We start from the raw sequence: 18,161 nt of genomic DNA on the forward strand, positions 1-18,161 counted from the left end.
GTTGCATAGCACTTATTTAGATGGAATGGCCATTTCACACTGCCTGAGCATGTGTGTGTGTGTGTGTGTGTGTGTGTGTGTGTGTGTGTGTGTGCATGACTCTCTTAGTGTGTGTGTGGCTCTATCTTCACTCATGTGCATGTTCAATGTGGATGGATATGTATTCTCGTAAGTGAGTGCACTCAAGTGTGTTTGTCAGTGTGTGTTAGTGTGTGTGTGTGTTAGTGTGTGTGTGTGTGTGTGTGTGTGTGTGTGTGTGTGTGTGTTGGCACGGCGCTGAGCTCTGGGAATAAGACACTATTACCTGAGAGAGTCTTTGAGAAACTCTGTAAATATTGACGGAGAGAGAGATGAGGTGCAGATATGATGCCTTTGGGGGGAGTTAATGGTTTCACTGGGAGATGTGATTGGATAGAGAGGGGGGGTTTGAACGCTCACTGTTGCTATGGCAGCGTTTGGTGTGTGTGTCGCCGTCAGCGAACACGACAGAGAAGAGAAACACTTTAAGTGGAAAAAGAATGAAGTCTAACATTTTGAATTAGCTTTGGATTTAAAGTGAACTGAGAGGACTGTGGGTGTTTATCAAGAAGGATGAAACACTTCCAGCAGGCTTTATTCCCACGAGGGGTTTTCATAAAGCAAAGATGTGGCAGTATTTAAAACAGACAGATTCTCTAATTCACATTTCCTGCTTCATATATGATCTGATTTACAATAGGAAAAAGCATGTTGTGGTTTCATGAGGCTTCAAACTTGGGGCAGTGTTGGAAAGCAGGCGTCAAAGTTGATTGAAAGAAGTTGTGTTTCTCTTTGGTTGGGAAATACGAGCAAGGCAGCATCGGGGGAAGATCCAGGGAATATTTAGGTTGCATTCACACCTAATAGTCCGCTCTCTGTTGGCACCAGACCACAGTTTGTTCCATTGCTTCATTCTTCAGAAGGCTCGCTTTGCGTTCACACGGCAACACTCAAACGGACTATAAACTTTAAACACAAGTCATGTGCTCGGAAATGCTGTTCACCCATTGGTCAGACATTCAGGGGGTAAAAACGCTAATCCCGGCGATTTCTCCCGGAGCCTCCGCCATGGAGCATCGGCACTTTCGGCAGGTTATTCTCATGCAGCTGTTAATCTGGAGATCAACAGACTCTAGCGGCCCGCGCATATGATTACATCATCAGACAACGTGCGTTAAAATACATTATAACACAATGAGAGACGTTCTGCAGTCAGGAGGGCGTTCCACCGACGACAGGTGTTCTTACTTTTATGTAGCTGACGGAGCATTTTTACTTTACACGACTCTGTTCAACTCTTCATTCTGCTTCACTCTTTAACTAAACAACCGCGGATGTCTTGAAAGACTCTTTCACTAAAGAAATGAAGACATCCGCGTTCTTTTGACACGTAAATACTACGCTTCCTGTGTCTTGGTGCAGACTGCATTCACACCAGCAATGAACCGCTCCAGAGTTCACAAGCAAGCGCTCCGAGACCACCTCTTTTAGCGGACCAGAGTCCGGTTGTTTAGTTCACTCCAGAGGTCTCTGGCTGCATTCACTCCGACCCAAACGAACCGCACCAAGCGGCTAAACGCACCAGGGTTCCATTCAACCGGACTATACAAGGCTGGTGTGAACGCGCCCTAAGAGAAGATCTAGGTGAGGTCCGGGTAAGATATAGGGAGGACTCAGGAGAGTTCAAAGGGAGATCAAGTAATCATCCAAATAAGATCCTTCGAAGACTTGCAGAAGATCCAGGGAAGAATCTGCAAGAAGTCTTTCTAGAATTTGCTTTAACTTGTGCTTCATGAAGTCAGGCTGGCATGTATTTGCTTTGGTCAACCTTAGATCCTGTAATACTTGTTATTATTGTTCTCAGGTTCCTGAAAGCTTCCATTTATTGTTTTGTTTGTTTTGTGCCATGCAAATACAAAGAATCTATGTTTCCCTTACCTGTGAAATAGCATGACGTACGAGGAGTTAACCTTTCCAAACAAACGACCCATGCCAAATCAGACCCACAGAAAAATGACTTTCCCTTTATGCAGTTTTCTTAGACTGCTGTGTTTTTACTTTCGCTGCAGACAGGAATCTGAATACTGTCTCTAACTTTAAAGCATCTCTCTGCAGCTCTGATCCCGCTGAGAGACCTGCTGGGTCTTTAGACGGACCATTGCTTTAGGGCGAGGGGGTTAGAGAGCGATCGATGCAGAATTTAAAGGTTCTGTCCTTAAACCCGGGTCGCACAGGTGCAGAGAGGAGCCGCATAATGAGGCAAGGCAAGTTTATTTATATAGCCAGGGGTGCACATAACTTTTTTGCCCTGGTTCTCAAAGGAGCACCTGGAGATGTTGCTTGGTGCTCATCCTTAAAATGAAATAAATAAACCGGTCTTTATTTGCCAGACACACGGCACTGAACACACATGCAGAGGTGAACACAGAACACACATGCAGAGGTGAACACAGAACACACATGCAGAGGTGAACACAAGACAACATTAGCACGACCAGTAATCCTACAAGCTGTCATCACTACCCTCCTGACTGTTCTCCTCACTGTCTTCCTCTCTGTCAGACATGGTAGCTGATGATGTAGGCCTACTTCTTTATCTCTGGTTGAGTCTGCGATTAGCTGCTTGCATCCACAAGTCAACAGCTGGGTTTGGGTTGAAAGTCCAGTTTTAAAGGATATTTGTGGTTACTAACCTATAGTACACATTGGAATGATTTCAAACCTGTTTATCCCAATAATTATAAAGGAGTGCCTTGGAAATATGTGTTTACATAAATTGTGACCAAACCGTTTGAACTTAGACTAAAGTGAACTATCTAAACACTCAGAGTCCTTTACCTCACTGAGCTGTAGTTATCAGTCTCTCGGTCTGACTGGAGAGGACTCTCCCTCCACATCATTGTAGAAACATCTTCTTCTTATATCCGTTAGAGCAGCTAGCACCAGATTCTAATAACAACAGCGCTGGTACCGGTGCACCCTCCCTCTCTCCCTCGCTCACTCGCATTTTGTCTGTGAGCTGCGGGCGCCAGATAAGCCAACATCCCCCATTTTCATCACTTACAGCGCCCATCGTACAGGGCAAATGAAACGTGTAACCGGGGTGAAAAGGGTGTTGCATTTACTTAATTATGAATATTGTTACATCAAGGCCGAAAATTAGGATGAGCACCAACAGTCAAAAATGTTTTTTTCCCTCCCAGAGCTGCCAGCGCAGCACCTCCACAGATCTGGCGCCCTAGGCGAAAATCAACGCCAGGCGACGGGCTGGCCCTGAGTTCATATGCAACTTGCAAATATCTTTCTCTCTCTCTCTCTTCTCTCTCCTCTCTTCTCTCTTCTCTCTTTTCTCTTCTCCCTCTCTCAATGTTGGTACGCAAATGCGCCTTTTTTCAAATGACCCGGTGCTCTTTTTTTGGCCGAGGTGCGCATGCGCACCTGCGCACCAGTTATGTGCAGCCCTGTATATAGCACTTTCAACTCAAGGCAATTCAAAGTGCTTTACAAAAAACGAAAGACATTAAGAAAATGGCATTTAAAATCAGTCATTAAAAAGGAAAGATAATAAAATAAACATTAAAAGAATAAATACATGGATAAAAGTTACAGTGCTGTCAATTAAACATTAAAAGAAAAAATACATGGATAAAAGTTTCAGTGCAGTCTAAGATGTGAATAGTTCAATTAAAAGCAGCGACAAAAAGAAAAGTCTTCTTGCTGGATTTAAAAGTAGTCAGAGTTGCAGCGGACCTGCAGGTTTCTGGGAGTTTGTTCCAGATATTTGGAGCATAATAACTGAACGCTGCTTCTCCATGTTTAGTTCTGACTCTGGGGACAGAAAGCTGACCAGTCCCTGAAGACCTGAGAGATCTGGATGGTTCATCATTTAGCAGGAGGTCAGAAATGTATTTTGGGCCTAAACCATTCAGTGCTTTATAAACCAGCAGCAGTATTTAGAAATCTATTCTTTGACACACAGGAAGCCAGTGTAAAGACTTCAGAACTGGAGTGATGTGATCCACTTTCTTAGTGTTAGTGAGGACTCGAGCAGCGGCGTTCTGAATTAGCTGCAGCTTCCTAATAGATGTTTTAGTGAGACCTGTGAAGACACCATTGCAGTAGTCGAGTCTACTGAAGATAAAAGCATGGACACGTTTCTCCAAATCCTGCTGTGACATTAGTCTTTTAATCCTAGATATGTTCTTTAGGTGATAGTAGGCTGATTTAGTAACAGTTTTAATGTGACTGTTGAAACTCAGGTCAGAGTCCATGACTACACCTAGATTTCTGGCTCTATCTGTTGTTTTGAACATTGCAGACTGAAGCTCAGCGCTAACTTTTATACGTTCTGACTTGGCTCCAAAAACCATTACCTCAGTTTTATCTTTGTTTAATTGGAGAAAGTTCTGACACATCCAGTCATTGATTTGTTCAATGCACTTACTCAGTGTTTGAATTGGAGCATAGTCTCCAGGGGCCTATACTACGAAGCTGGTTCAACCTAACCTGGATATGTTTGAGTTAGCCGGTTGGCCTAATCCAAAACATACGCGCTCTCGCTAAGCGGTCCTACGACGCTGGTTATCAAGTGGATCGCTCAAGCCAGCCGTGTCCTATCTAGCTAGGTGTTCACATGAGAGGGGTGGTATCTGGAGCATTCGACCAATCATAGACATGGAGAAGCGTACTGACAGCGCAGCGTCATACTTCCTGAATGAAAAGTCAACTATAATATTAGACATATGAAGAAGTTAAACTTGAAACATCCATGACTTAAACACTTGATCCAGGATCAAAGCCACAGAGCTGCACCTGCAAGGTGAACACAGCTGGGAACAGAACAAGTGTTTGAATGCGTACATTAACAGGTTTATGATATCACCGCCCGTCTAAAACACCATCTGACTTTCATTACATTTGACTCCAGTGTTTCCTCAACTTAACTTAATACTTCTGCATCCAGTCTGTGACACTGTGAGTGTTGCACGGCCAGATACGGCTCAGCTGACTCAGATCAGGAGATGATACATTATGAAGTGATATGCCGCGGACTGTACTTAATGTGACTCTGATCCGGTTACTGATGTTGTGGCAGATATTTCAGTGAGCTTTCTTAACGCTAATGTTATAATAGTCAGATTGCTCTGAAGATGGAGCTGATATTCTATTCATCTTCACGTTCACACAGTCGGTGATTTTTGCCGGCCGTCTTTCCTGCAACGGCAGCTTTTCTGTATTTCCTTTCTCCTGTAATATGACTTGATCGCTTTAAACTCCACACTGAGCTCTGATTGGTCAGCAGGCGGTGCTTTCACTGAGTTGAGCTCTTAGCCTGCAACCTAACCTGGTCCGGAGCAGGTTAGCCGCTCAGCATCAGTTACCATGGAGATCTAGCCGCTAAAAAGAGAACCAGCTTCGTAGGACCGGAAAGCCGGAGTTTCTCCTGAAGTTAGCCGCTAAGAGAACATCCGGCTTCGTAGTGCACCCCCCTGGTGAAATTGTTACGTAAATGTGTGTGTCATCCGCATAGCTATGGTAACTTATTTTGTTGTTCTTCATTATCTGAGCCAGTGGTAGCATGTAGATGTTAAAGAGAAGAGGCCCCAAGATGGAGCCTTGAGGAACCCCACATGTCATATTTGTCAACTCAGACCTATAGAAACAAAGTTGTTTCTGTCCTTTAAGTAGGATTCAAACCAATTTAGAACTGTTTCCGAAAGTCCCACCCAGTTGAGGGTTCATTGTCCTCAGTAGGAGCTAGAGAACGACTCCTACTGAGGACAGGTGCGCATCTCTGCATGAACATATCTTGCTTTTCATTCAGACACATTTTACACAGAAATTCATCATATTTTTCATATTTATTTGTCTTTTTTGTAAAAAAAATGTCCACTGTTTTAAAATAATATATATGAGTTTTAAAAGTACATGTATCTATTATTTTTGAAATTGTCTTATATATTTATTTTCTTTGTCAAAAATGCATTTCTATGAAGTATCCTGCTGTGTTTTTGTTTGCACAAGTGGCCTCTCTGTATGAAAAACTCAAGTGCTTTAAATTCTGCAGGTCACTACGATGAAGCATGAACACAGGGAAAAATAAGAACATTTATTGACACACGCACCATTTGAAATAAATCGAATTTTACTTGTTTCTAAACTTTTGACTTGTTTCTCAAATTGTTGACTTTTTTCACAGAATTTGACTTTTTCTAAACTTTTCACTTTTTTCTCAGAATGTGAAATTTTTCTCAGAATTTGACTTTTTTTCCAAAATGTTGACTTTTTACTCAAATGTGTATTTTTCCAAGAAATTGACTTTTTTTATAAACGTTTGACTTTTTTCTCAAATTGTTGCCTTTTCCAAGAATTTCACTTTTTTCTAACATTTTGACTGTATTCTAAAATATTAGTCATTTTCTTAACTTTTGACTTTTTTTCTCAGAATTTCACTTTTTTTCTCAGAATTTGAATTTTCCAAAATGTTGACTTTTTACTCAAATGTGTATTTTTTAGGGCTGTCAGTCGATTAAAAATATTTAATCGCGATTAATCGCAAATTAATCGCACATTTTTTATCTGTTCTAAATGTACCTTAGAGGAATATTTTTCAAGTTTTTAATACTCTTATCAACATATGAGTGGACAAATAGGCTTTATGCTAATTGTAAATGACGTAACGAAGTTGCCTTAATTAAAAGGAGTAACACGGTTAATGTCATAGTTCAATTGGATAAATGAATACTTTATTTCATGTTATTTATAATCGTTAAATATGGCATGATTTAATACAGTTTGTTTTACATCTTGGGCCGATATGCGTATGTGTTTCTTGTGCCTAGGAACTAATGTTTGTTCATGTGCTGGTACTGCGTGTTTTGCTGTTACACTGTACAACTCCATGTGGGTTGACGTCTTTTTGAAGCTCTGCTGAGGTCTGTGATAAAGTTTAGTGTGACGGGAGGTCTGTGACGAAGTTATGCAGAAAAGGAACTAAATTAATCTCCTTTCACGACAAGCGGCCAACGAGGTATTTGTTTTGTGTTTTAATTTTCTTGTTTTCATTCATATGTGTAGCACAATATGCTAATGTGTTTGGCTATGTATGCGTGTCATTTCGGTGTTGTAGTTCTCACGGCGTAACGGAAGAGGGAAGACTACAGGATGAAAACTCCCAAGAAATAAACGCCCGTTTTAAAGAACCGACCTGTGTCTGTCGTGAAAAGAGCTACAGTGAGAACTCGCCTGCTCAGCGCGGGTGGGAAAGACAACGAGACTGGAGCGAGAGACGACGCACATCAGAGAAGCAACGCCAGCGGTGCACTGTCGGCATGACGACCGCAAGCTACGGTGATTAGACTGTGTCAAAGTCGCAACATTTCAGGATAAAGCCAGGAAGTGCTCTACCACATCCTTCAAGTTAAAGGTGGTGTGTTTAGTGGTTAATCTGGAAATTGCAAATAAGGACTCAGGTCTATCATCTATGCTAAGCCTATGCTGGTGATGAAGCTAATGTGTTGGTGTTCATGAATGGTACATGTCAAAGGGTTTAAAGACGAAAATTAATCATATAAGAAAGTAAAGAAATTATAAGTTAATATTAAAGAAAGAAGATATTATTTATAAGTTCAAGTTAAAAAAGAAGAACGTTTTCACATTTTATGAAAGGTATTACACTTAAAGGACAATTTACTTGAGCTTTAAAGGGTCATTCCACTGACAAAAACATTTTCTTTGTAAAGTATAAGTGATGTAATGCCTTTCTAAGCATATTTCACTACATTTAAGGTTTATTAGTAACAAGCTAAATCTTATTCTTGTTGTTGTTATTTTGTTGTAAAGCTGAGGTCAAGTTAAACTTGTTAATGAGTGCATACATTTGATAACCTCACTGATTACTTATGTATACATTCAGAGATCCAATTCAAGCTTAGTAGTTACACATGCTCTATTACAGTCGGTTATAAGTTATTAAGTCATCTCAAAATGTCAGAAGCAGGGACTGAGACCTGCCACAAAAATGCCAAATCATCTGCTCAACTTGAAACAACAGAAACAGAGTTGGCAGAAGAAGTGGAAGAGCTACGAAGAAGTGAAAGAAATCGAACACTAACAGAAAAAGGAAAAGAACTCCAAGCTGAAAAGTTGAAAAGTGTACAACGTCACTACAGAATCGTCTATGAGAAATGGAGGTACCATGTGAGAATAGGCAAAGAAATACTGAATGATAACGCCTCCAAGGATGAATTGAGAGAGCTTATTGCAAATATAAAAAGCTCTTGCTCAGATGTAAAAGCCTTGTATGAAGAGTTACGTCTCATACATACTCCTGAACCGAACCTGCGACGCAGAGTTGATACATGCATATCACTCTCAGGATTCATTATTCGAAAGGCAGAGAGACAGTTTGAAGAGAATACAGCAGACTTAAAGGAAGAATCTTGGCCCGATGTTGGATCTGTTCTAAACTCAACTGACTCTTCATTATCTCCACTGTCTTGTCGATCAAAGTGTAGCTCCGCTCATTCTAGTCTTCTCAAAAGATTTGAAGCTGCAGCTGAAGCCGCTGCATCTCAGGAAGTCCTAGCAGTTTTAGGTGAACAAGAAAAGGAAGCAACAGAACTTCAAAGGCTGGAGACTGAAGATAAAAAACAGATGGCACAATTTGAGTTCGAAAGGCAAGCCAGACTTCAGGCAATGCAAGAAAAGCGCAGAAAGCTTGAACGCCTAGAAGAGGTTAAAAAGCTGAAAGCCGCAAGAGCTCGAGTCAAGGTGTACAATCGAATGGAAGAAAATTATGAAGCAATCGACTCACTGTATGATGTTGAACCAGCTAGAGAAACCCAAGCTCTGTACTCCACAACTCCACCATTCGTTTATCAGTCTCAGCCAGTAACAGCACAAGTCATCAATGCTTCAAGTCCTCCGTTCATACCTCAACCTCTACAACCTGCAAGTCAAGCTTATAGTCTCCACAGTCCACAGCAAGTACCACAAGCTCTACCAACCTCAATGCCCTTAGCTCAGATGCAGAATAGTGCTGACTTGGTTAAAATACTAGCAGAAGCAATAAGTGCAAATCACCTTCCAACACCAGAGCCTGCATTATTCACAGGAGATCCTTTGAAATTCAAAGACTGGCAACTATCCTTTGAAACTTTAATAGACAGGAAAAACATTCCAAAGAATGAAAAACTGTATTACCTTAGAAAGTACATAGGAGGTGCTGCAAAGAAAGCAGTAGAAGGATTCTTCCTGTTAGGCACCGAAGCAGCATATGACTCTGCCTGGCAGCTGTTAGAAAAACGTTTTGGAGACCCATTTATTATTGGGAAGTCCTTCAGAGACAAGCTACATGGATGGCCAAAGATAAGCTCTAAAGATGGCAGCGAACTAAGAGAATTTGCAGACTTCCTTAAGAGCTGTGAGGCTGCAATGCCCCACATTAAGACATTAGAAGTACTGAATGACTGTAACGAGAGTCAACAAATATTGATGAAACTGCCAGATTGGTTGGTATCCGGCTGGAACCGAAAAGCAATGGAGGCCAGACATGCAAATGGTGGTTACCCACCATTCAAAGTGTTTGTAGATTTCATATCAAAGGAAGCAGATCTCGCATGTGATCCCATATCCTCGATACAAACTATCAGGAGTGTCGAAAGTGAAAAAACAAAGAATCCAAGAAGCCAAACTATTCAAGCAAAGACACTGTCCACAAACACAACACAAAGTAGCATCCCAACATGCATCCTTTGCAAAGGAACAGGACACGTCCTCCCAAAGTGTAGAAAGTTTGTAGAAAAGACAGTTGAAGATCGCATCAAGTTTGTGTATGCAGAAATGCTATGCTTTGGATGTTTGAATACTGGTCATCAGTCAAAGGCGTGCAATGACAAAAGCACATGTGAAAAGTGTCAGAGGAGACATCCAACGTGTTTGCATGACGACAAGTTCAAAGGCAAAATGTCAACTACCTTTAATGGAGACGACATCTCAAAGGACAAAACAGACACCAAAGAAATCGCTGCAACCACCAACAGAGTCATACAAGAAGGCCCAAGCACACAAACGTCCGCAATCATACCAGTCTGGGTCTCATCCACAAAACAGCCAGAACAAGAAGTTCTTGGACACACAGAGTGACACGACTTTCATTCTAGATGAAGTGGCCCAAAATCTTGACACAAACAAAGAAAATGTTCGTTTGCGGCTATCTACAATGTCAACAAAGTCAACAGTCATACCCTGTCAGAAACTGACAGAACTTCAAGTGAGGGGATACGACCTGGAAAAAATGATTCCTTTGCCATCTCTTTTCACAAGAGAGTTCATTCCAGTTGACAGGTCACACATTCCTACCTCAGAGACAGCTCTAAAATGGCCACATTTGGAACAGTTGGCAGACAAGATTCCACCACCATTGGATTGCGAAGTAGGTCTTTTAATCGGATATAACTGTCAGCAAGCCCTTCTTCCAAGAGAGATCCTATCCGGTAAAGACAATTATCCATATGCACAGCGGACGGATCTTGGCTGGAGTATCGTCGGTTGCTCGAATCCAGCAAAGGATTACTGTGACACAATAGGAACTAGTCACAGAATCGTAGTGCGACAAGTAACACCTGCTGTCCAGCCAGCAATTCAGCTGAAGAGAGAAGTACACTTTGTGTGCAAAACTCAAGTCAAAGAGATCCATCCAACAGACATACTCAAGGTTCTCGAGTCGGATTTCACTGAACAGACTACAGATGATAACCAAGTGTCTCAGGAGGACCTTCTCTTCTTGTCTAAAGTGAAGGAAGGTATCCGCCAAAGAGAAGACGGCCACTATGAACTCCCTCTTCCCTTCAAATCGGATAACCCTCATCTCCCTGACAATAAACGATCTGCAGTTCACAGACTGATCTCATTGGAAAGACGACTAAGGAGAAATGAACAGTATTACAAGGATTACGTTCATTTCATGAATGACATAATAACCAGAGGCGATGCTGAGAAGGTTCCAGAGTCTGAACTCAACAACCAAATATCATGGTACATTCCGCACCACGGAGTCTACCACCCCCACAAACCCGGAAAAATCCGTGTGGTTTTTGATTGTTCAGCACGTTTCCAAGAAACCTCTCTAAACGATCATCTCTTGACTGGTCCCGACCTGACAAACACGCTCATTGGAGTGTTATGTAGATTTAGAAAGGGTCCGGTAGCCATAATGTGCGATGTTGAACGGATGTTCCACCAATTTCATGTCACAAAGGAACACCAAAACTACCTAAGGTTTCTCTGGTGGGACAAAGGCAACCTGGACTCAAAACCTTCAGTATATAGGATGAGAGTGCACCTGTTTGGAGCAGCGTCATCCCCTGGCTGCTCCAACTTTGGATTCAAACATCTGGCATCCCAGGGTCATGGGAAGTTCAGTGAAGAGTCCATCAAGTTTATACAGAGAAGCTTCTATGTGGACGATGGCCTAATAAGTGTAAGGTCACCGGCTGAAGCCATCTGTCTTGTTGAAGAGTCAAGAGCCTTGTGCAGAACAGGAAATCTTCGTCTTCACAAGTTCGTATCCAACGACAAAGAGGTGATTGCCGCAATACCACCTGAAGAACTTGCCAAAAACAAGGATCTAGACTTAACTCTTGGAGAACTTCATATTGAGCGAGCACTTGGAGTTCAGTGGTGTGTTGAAGCAGATGAATTCCAATTCAGAGTTGTGGTTAAGGAAAATCCACTGACAAGGAGGGGAGTTCTCTCAACCGTTGCCTCTGTCTTTGATCCTCTTGGATTTGTGGCCCCCTTTGTGCTCCTCGGAAAACAAATCCTTCAGACTCTATGTCGGGACAGAGTGAGCTGGGACGAAGCTCTCCCTGCTCATATCCTGCCACAATGGGAGTCATGGCTTAGAGGTTTATCTCACTTGGCAACCCTAAAAATTCCAAGATGTTATCTTCCATCAAGCTTTGGCGAGGTCAAACAATATGAACTGCACAACTTTTCAGATGCAAGTACCAACGGCTACGGTGCATGCTCTTACCTCAGAGCTATAAGCAAAACAGGTCAGATCAATTGCTCACTCATCATGGGGAAGGCAAGAGTAGCCCCTACCAAACTAACGACTATCCCAAGACTTGAGTTGTCGTCAGCTGTGACTTCAGTACGCAATGGTGATGTCATCAAACGCGAGCTGGAGATTGAAAACCTGCAAGAATATTACTGGACTGACTCAAAGGTAGTCCTTGGTTACTTGAACAACGATGCCAAGAGGTTCCACACGTTTGTTGCCAACCGTATCCAGCGCATAAGATCTAGCACCAACCCTGAACAATGGCGACATGTCAGCTCTGAAAATAACCCAGCCGACTACGCCTCAAGGGGGCTGAGCGCAGTTCAGCTCAAAGAGTCTAACTGGCTAAAAGGACCTGACTTTCTTTTCCAGCTGAACCTTCCATGTGAAGAGAAGGTGAGAGCAGTGGAAACAGACGATCCTGAACTTCGCAAAGTTCATGTTCACACAGTCAAAACTAAGGAAGAAAATTCACTGTTGAACCGCTTCTCTAAGTTTTCTGACTGGTCCAGGACAGTGAGAGCTGTCGCAAGACTCAAGAGATTTGTCAGAGAATCCAGGAGACTTCAGCCAAGAACTAATGAAGCAACTCACCTTGCAGAAAGAAGAGAAGCAGAAATCTTTATTATCAAGCTGGTGCAAGAAGAGGCCTTCACCGAAGAAATTAAAACAGTTCAGCTTCAAAAGGGAAGCACCTTGAACAAGCACAACAAGCTACACCTGTTGAATGCCTTCCTGGACAAGAACAATGTTCTTAGGGTGGGAGGACGGCTATCTCAATCAGCCTTACATCATGACATAAAACATCCTGCAATACTTCCGAAGAAAGCTCATGTGTCCGCCTTGCTCGTCAAACATCATCATGAGCGTGTACATCACCAAGGAAGAGGCATGACAATGAATGAGGTACGTGCGAATGGAATATGGATCCTGGGATGTGGAAATGTAGTTTCATCACACATCTACAAGTGTGTAAAATGTAGGAAATACAGAAGAACCACAGAGACTCAACAAATGGCCGATCTGCCAGAAGACAGAACCGAGACATCCCCTCCGTTTACTTACTGCGGTATAGATTGTTTTGGTCCCTTTATTGTGAAGGAAGGAAGAAAGGAGGTAAAACGATATGGATTGTTGTTTACCTGCCTATGCTCCAGAGCGGTGCATATAGAGACGCTAGACGATTTGACGACAGATGCCTTCATGAATGCACTTCGAACAATGGTAGCAATCAGAGGACCTGTGCGCCAATTACGATGCGACCAAGGAACAAACTTCATTGGTGCCAGGAGGGAGTTTTCTGAGTTGCTCAAAGGAATGGATCAGGAACGTCAACGAGCAATTGGTTGCGAATTTGTAATGAATGTTCCTTCAGCAAGCCATATGGGAGGAGTCTGGGAACGCCAAATCAGAACGATTCGAAGCATTCTGACAGTCATGTTAGACAAGTCTGCAAGCAGACTAGACACCACAACTCTGAGAACATTCCTTTACGAAACAATGGCAATAATTAACAGCAGGCCGTTAAGTGTTGAACACCTCCACGATCCTACTGGTCCAGAGCCTCTCACTCCCAACCACATAATAACCATGAAGTCATCAGTTATTCTGCCCCCTCCTGGAGAGTTCTGTAAAGAAGACCTCTATCTGCGCAAGAGATGGAGAAGAGTGCAGTTCTTAGCCAATGAGTTCTGGCGAAGATGGAAACGAGAATACCTGCTAAACCTCCAACAGCGGCAGAAATGGCCAAAGGCATCACAAAATTCACAAGTAGATGACATTGTCATTCTGCGAGACGACAACCTACCAAGAAATGAGTGGAAGCTCGCCAGAGTTGTAGAAACTCACCCTGGAACAGACGGCTTGGTGCGAAAGCTCAAGTTACTAGTCAGTAACACTACACTTGATAAAGGAAAACCATACACTAGACTAGTCTACCTCGAAAGACCTATTCATAAGGTAGTCACCTTACTTCAGGCCACTTAAGTCCCATACATGAGAGTATAGTCATACACACTGAAAACACTTGACTGTTTCTTTGCATTTTGTTTGAACGAAATCCCACATTTGAGTTAATGAGTGATTTGGTGGGAGTGTAAATGACGTAACGAAGTTGCCTTAATTAAAAGGAGTAACACGGTTAATGTCATAGTTCAATTGGATAAATGAATACTTTATTTCATGTTATTTATAATCGTTAAATATGGCATGATTTAATACAGTTTGTTTTACATCTTGGGCCGATATGCGTATGTGTTTCTTGTGCCTAGGAACTAATGTTTGTTCATGTGCTGGTACTGCGTGTTTTGCTGTTACACTGTACAACTCCATGTGGGTTGACGTCTTTTTGAAGCTCTGCTGAGGTCTGTGATAAAGTTTAGTGTGACGGGAGGTCTGTGACGAAGTTATGCAGAAAAGGAACTAAATTAATCTCCTTTCACGACAAGCGGCCAACGAGGTATTTGTTTTGTGTTTTCATTTTCTTGTTTTCATTCATATGTGTAGCACAATATGCTAATGTGTTTGGCTATGTATGCGTGTCATTTCGGTGTTGTAGTTCTCACGGCGTAACGGAAGAGGGAAGACTACAGGATGAAAACTCCCAAGAAATAAACGCCCGTTTTAAAGAAGCGACCTGTGTCTGTGTCGTGAAAAGAGCTACACTAATGTTTATTATCATTTGAACGATGACAAATATTCTCATGAATATTAAACACAACAACCTGGAACCTCTCTCATACAATAAAAATGGTGTGTGTGTGTGTGTGTGTGTGTGTGTGTGTGTGTGTGTGTGTGTGTGTGTGTGTGTGTGTGTGTGTGTGTGTGTGTGTGTGTGTGTGTGTGTGTGTGTGTGTGTGTGTGTGTGTGTGTGTGTGTGTGTGTGTGTGTGTGTGTGTGTGTGTGTGTGTGTGTGGTGTGTGTGTGTGTGTGTGTGTGTGTGTGTGTGTGTGTGTGTGTGTGTGTGTGTGTGTGTGTGTGTGTGTGTGTGTGTGTGTGTGTGTGTGTGTGTGTGTGTGTGTGTGTGTGTGTGTGTGTGTGTGTGTGTGTGTGTGTGTGTGTGTGTGGGTGTGATGGATCGTTGGCGCTATGTGCAACTCAAGGCCTATGCTCGAACGGGAGCTGCCTGGACGCTGCAATCATGTTGCGCACTATCCGTGCTGAGTGTGCTGACTTCTCGTACAATGCCCCACTGTCTGGCTTCCTGCATAAAGTCAAGTGCTCGGCGCAGTTGTGGCGAAATGTCGCTCCTCTGTTTTCATTGAAACAGCTCCTTATATCCGTTAGCGCAGCTAGCTAGCACCAGATGCTAACAACAACAATGCACGTAAGGTCTCTCTCGCTCTCTCGGGCCACACATACACACACCCTCCTGGTCCTCCCAACAGCCAGTCGGTGCCTGCCGGTGAGCGTGGAAGTGTGGTCTGCCACAAGCGGGCGGCAGGAGCGGGGCTGTCAGCATCAGCTTGTAGATGGTATTTTAAACTCGATGCGCTCTGAAACTACGGGGCGGCCGAGGAAAAAAAATACACATGCGTTAATCGCGTTAAAATAATTAGTGGCGTTAATTATTTTTTGCGTTAACGCGTTATTAACGCGTTAACTTGACAGCCCTAGTATTTTTCCAAGAAATTGACTTTTTTATAAACTTTTCAATTTGGTCTCAAATTGTTGACTTTTACTCAGAATCGGCTGCTGGAGATTGTGGTGAGATGTGATTGGTTAAAAGAGAGCGCCCATGATGAGCTGATTGATGCAACCCAATATTGCCTTGGACTCTAAAATAAGGCTTGTTTGGTTCAGTGGTGAATTACCTTGATTAGGCTGGAAAACGGGATGCTTTTATTACATGCTTTCTAATCTAAAACAATCGTGAGCATCTCAGATCTAATTTCACTAACAATCAGGCAGAAAATTAAACATAATCCAGAAAAATGTTTCCACATGATGTGTTTCCAAACTGTTAAACAAGCTCTTCTTCCTGAGTGATGGTTATAATATTTGGAGCATCGGAGGCTTCTGCATCAACAAAACAAACATTATTTCTGCCTCGGCTTCGTTCACAGCCTTTTAACTGAGCTTTATCGTTCCATTTGAGATGGAGCAAAGCTCTTAAAGTATTTTACTCTGAGAGTTAACTGACCACTGTGTAGAACATGTAAGGCATGTTTTATAGTTTCATTAAAGAGTCCAATATCTGCTGCTCTCCTGCAGCTTTCTTCGCTGTAATGAGCTGCTGAGCAATGCCTGAAACACACCTGTGAAGTTCCTCATTTCCAGAGTAAAGTCCATCAGCTGTGTTTTAATGGCTCACCTCTCAGTGCTTCCCTTCAGCAGCTTCTCCACTAACGAGCTGTGTGATTGTCAGACAGAAAGGAGGCTGCAGAGACTCAGAGGACGCCCGCCATATTATGATGAATCAGCTGTTCACTAAAGTGCTTAAATCACCAGAAATATATCAGGAACTGCAGCATTTAAGGATTACAGCTTTTCAGCATCCATTAATCTCTGTTTCCAAAAAGTCACTCAAGGTGAACTCTTCAAGTTTCTCTCTTTAAATTAAATGTCTGTCCCTGGTTCCCTCCACAAGACGCCAAGAGAATTTTCTTTTCTCAGAATTTAGATTTCTTCATTAAATTAATTTTTCGTAACTTTTTCTCAGAATTTTCACTTTTTCATCGATTTTTCACTTTCTCAGAATAATGACTTGATCTCAGTATTTAAAAAAAAAAGACAATGCAGTACTTTATACTTTGCATAAAAGTAAAATAGTTGTAGGCTAAGGATCTTTTGTTCCTTAGTTAGACCCTCCAGAAAAACGCGATTCTGCGATCGCAGAATTTACCGCATAATCAGCAAAATGGCGCAGATTTTCAAAAGGCCGAATAATCCCCGCATTTTTCCACAAAGTTGAAAAAAAAGTTAACTCGTCTTGACGTGAAGTGATGATGATGATGACGCGACGTCATCAGCCCGCGCATCACAGAAGGCAAACACCGTCGTGTGAACGTGTGGAATTCACACACCAAGATGAACAAATCTAATCCATCTCATTTACCCACGAACATTTCTGCTAAAGGCAAAGCAGTTCCCCGATGTCTTGCGCGAAAGTGGGGGGAAACTATTCTGCACCCCGTGCAACTGTGTGTTGGAGCAGAAGAGAACATCGACGGTGACGACCCACTTTGATTCATTCAAACATTCGAACATGCTTTCTGCTGCTGCGGACAAGAAAGCCAAACAACTTACGTTCACCGAGGCATCGACCTCCAAAACCCTTTGAGGGCTACAAGAAACGAGATGAGCAGCCTACAAGATGGAAGCTGGTCAGATAACGAGTAAATGAAAACAGAATGAGGCGGAGAAGTGTGTGTGTGTGTGTGTGTGTGTGTGTGTGTGTGTGTCTGTGTCTGTGTGTGTGTGATTAAAATAGCCCTATTGCTTTTACATTAAATAAACATTGAATGTGTTTAATTGAATAGTGAAGGGGTGTAACGTTAGTGGCAGGTTGAGAGAGAGAGAATAAATAAGACAGCCAAATATTTCCAAAAAAATATTTAGCATATTTCGCAACTTCCCGCAATTTCACCGCATGTAATCACATAAAAACCCCGCATGTTTAATCGCATAATCAAGGATTTTAGCCCGCGTTGTTCTGGAGGGTCTACTTAGTGTTGATAACATGGAGATTAATTTGTTCTGTGTGATCCAGACTGTGTCCTTCCTGTCAAATAAAACCAACACTCCCACAGGCCCACTTAGCATTCTAGTTTGAGTCACTCTGCACTATCTGATCCGCTGTAGACATATCTCTATGGACACACACACACACACACGCACGCACACACACACACACACACACACGCACACACACGCACACACACACACACACACACACACACACACACACACACACACACACACACACACACACACAGTGATGGAATCAGTGTTGTTGTTTCTTGCTCTGCAGGCGGTACGATACGGTTGCCATGGAAAGAGATCAATTTTGTGCAGAAATCTCATGTTCTGACACCCGGGCCAATATTGAAAATATTCAAGCACATGCAAAGAACAA

The 18,161-nt window shown here is 42.5% G+C and overlaps 1 protein-coding gene across 2 annotated transcripts; it reads left to right on the forward strand.

Annotated features, from left to right (window-relative positions):
- Positions 1–6,691: 6,691 nt before the first annotated feature.
- LOC117561559 lies at positions 6,692–14,715 on the forward strand. 2 transcript variants are annotated; one of them, XR_004571400.1, is made up of 3 exons: positions 6,692–7,048; positions 7,148–14,543; positions 14,643–14,715. XR_004571400.1 is itself a non-coding variant. In XM_034239052.1 (2 exons), the coding sequence occupies exon 2, from the start codon at positions 8,005–8,007 to the stop codon at positions 10,162–10,164; it is 2,160 nt and encodes a 719-aa protein (XP_034094943.1). In that variant the 5' UTR covers positions 6,692–7,048; positions 7,148–8,004; the 3' UTR covers positions 10,165–14,715. The 2 variants fall into 2 exon arrangements, 1 of the variants encoding a protein (XP_034094943.1); XM_034239052.1 differs by having other exon boundaries at positions 7,148–14,715.
- The last annotated feature ends 3,446 nt before the right edge of the window (positions 14,716–18,161 follow it).

This window comes from Gymnodraco acuticeps, unplaced genomic scaffold (genome assembly GCF_902827175.1).
Source record: "Gymnodraco acuticeps unplaced genomic scaffold, fGymAcu1.1, whole genome shotgun sequence".
In the NCBI taxonomy this organism is placed as follows: domain Eukaryota; kingdom Metazoa; phylum Chordata; class Actinopteri; order Perciformes; family Bathydraconidae; genus Gymnodraco; species Gymnodraco acuticeps.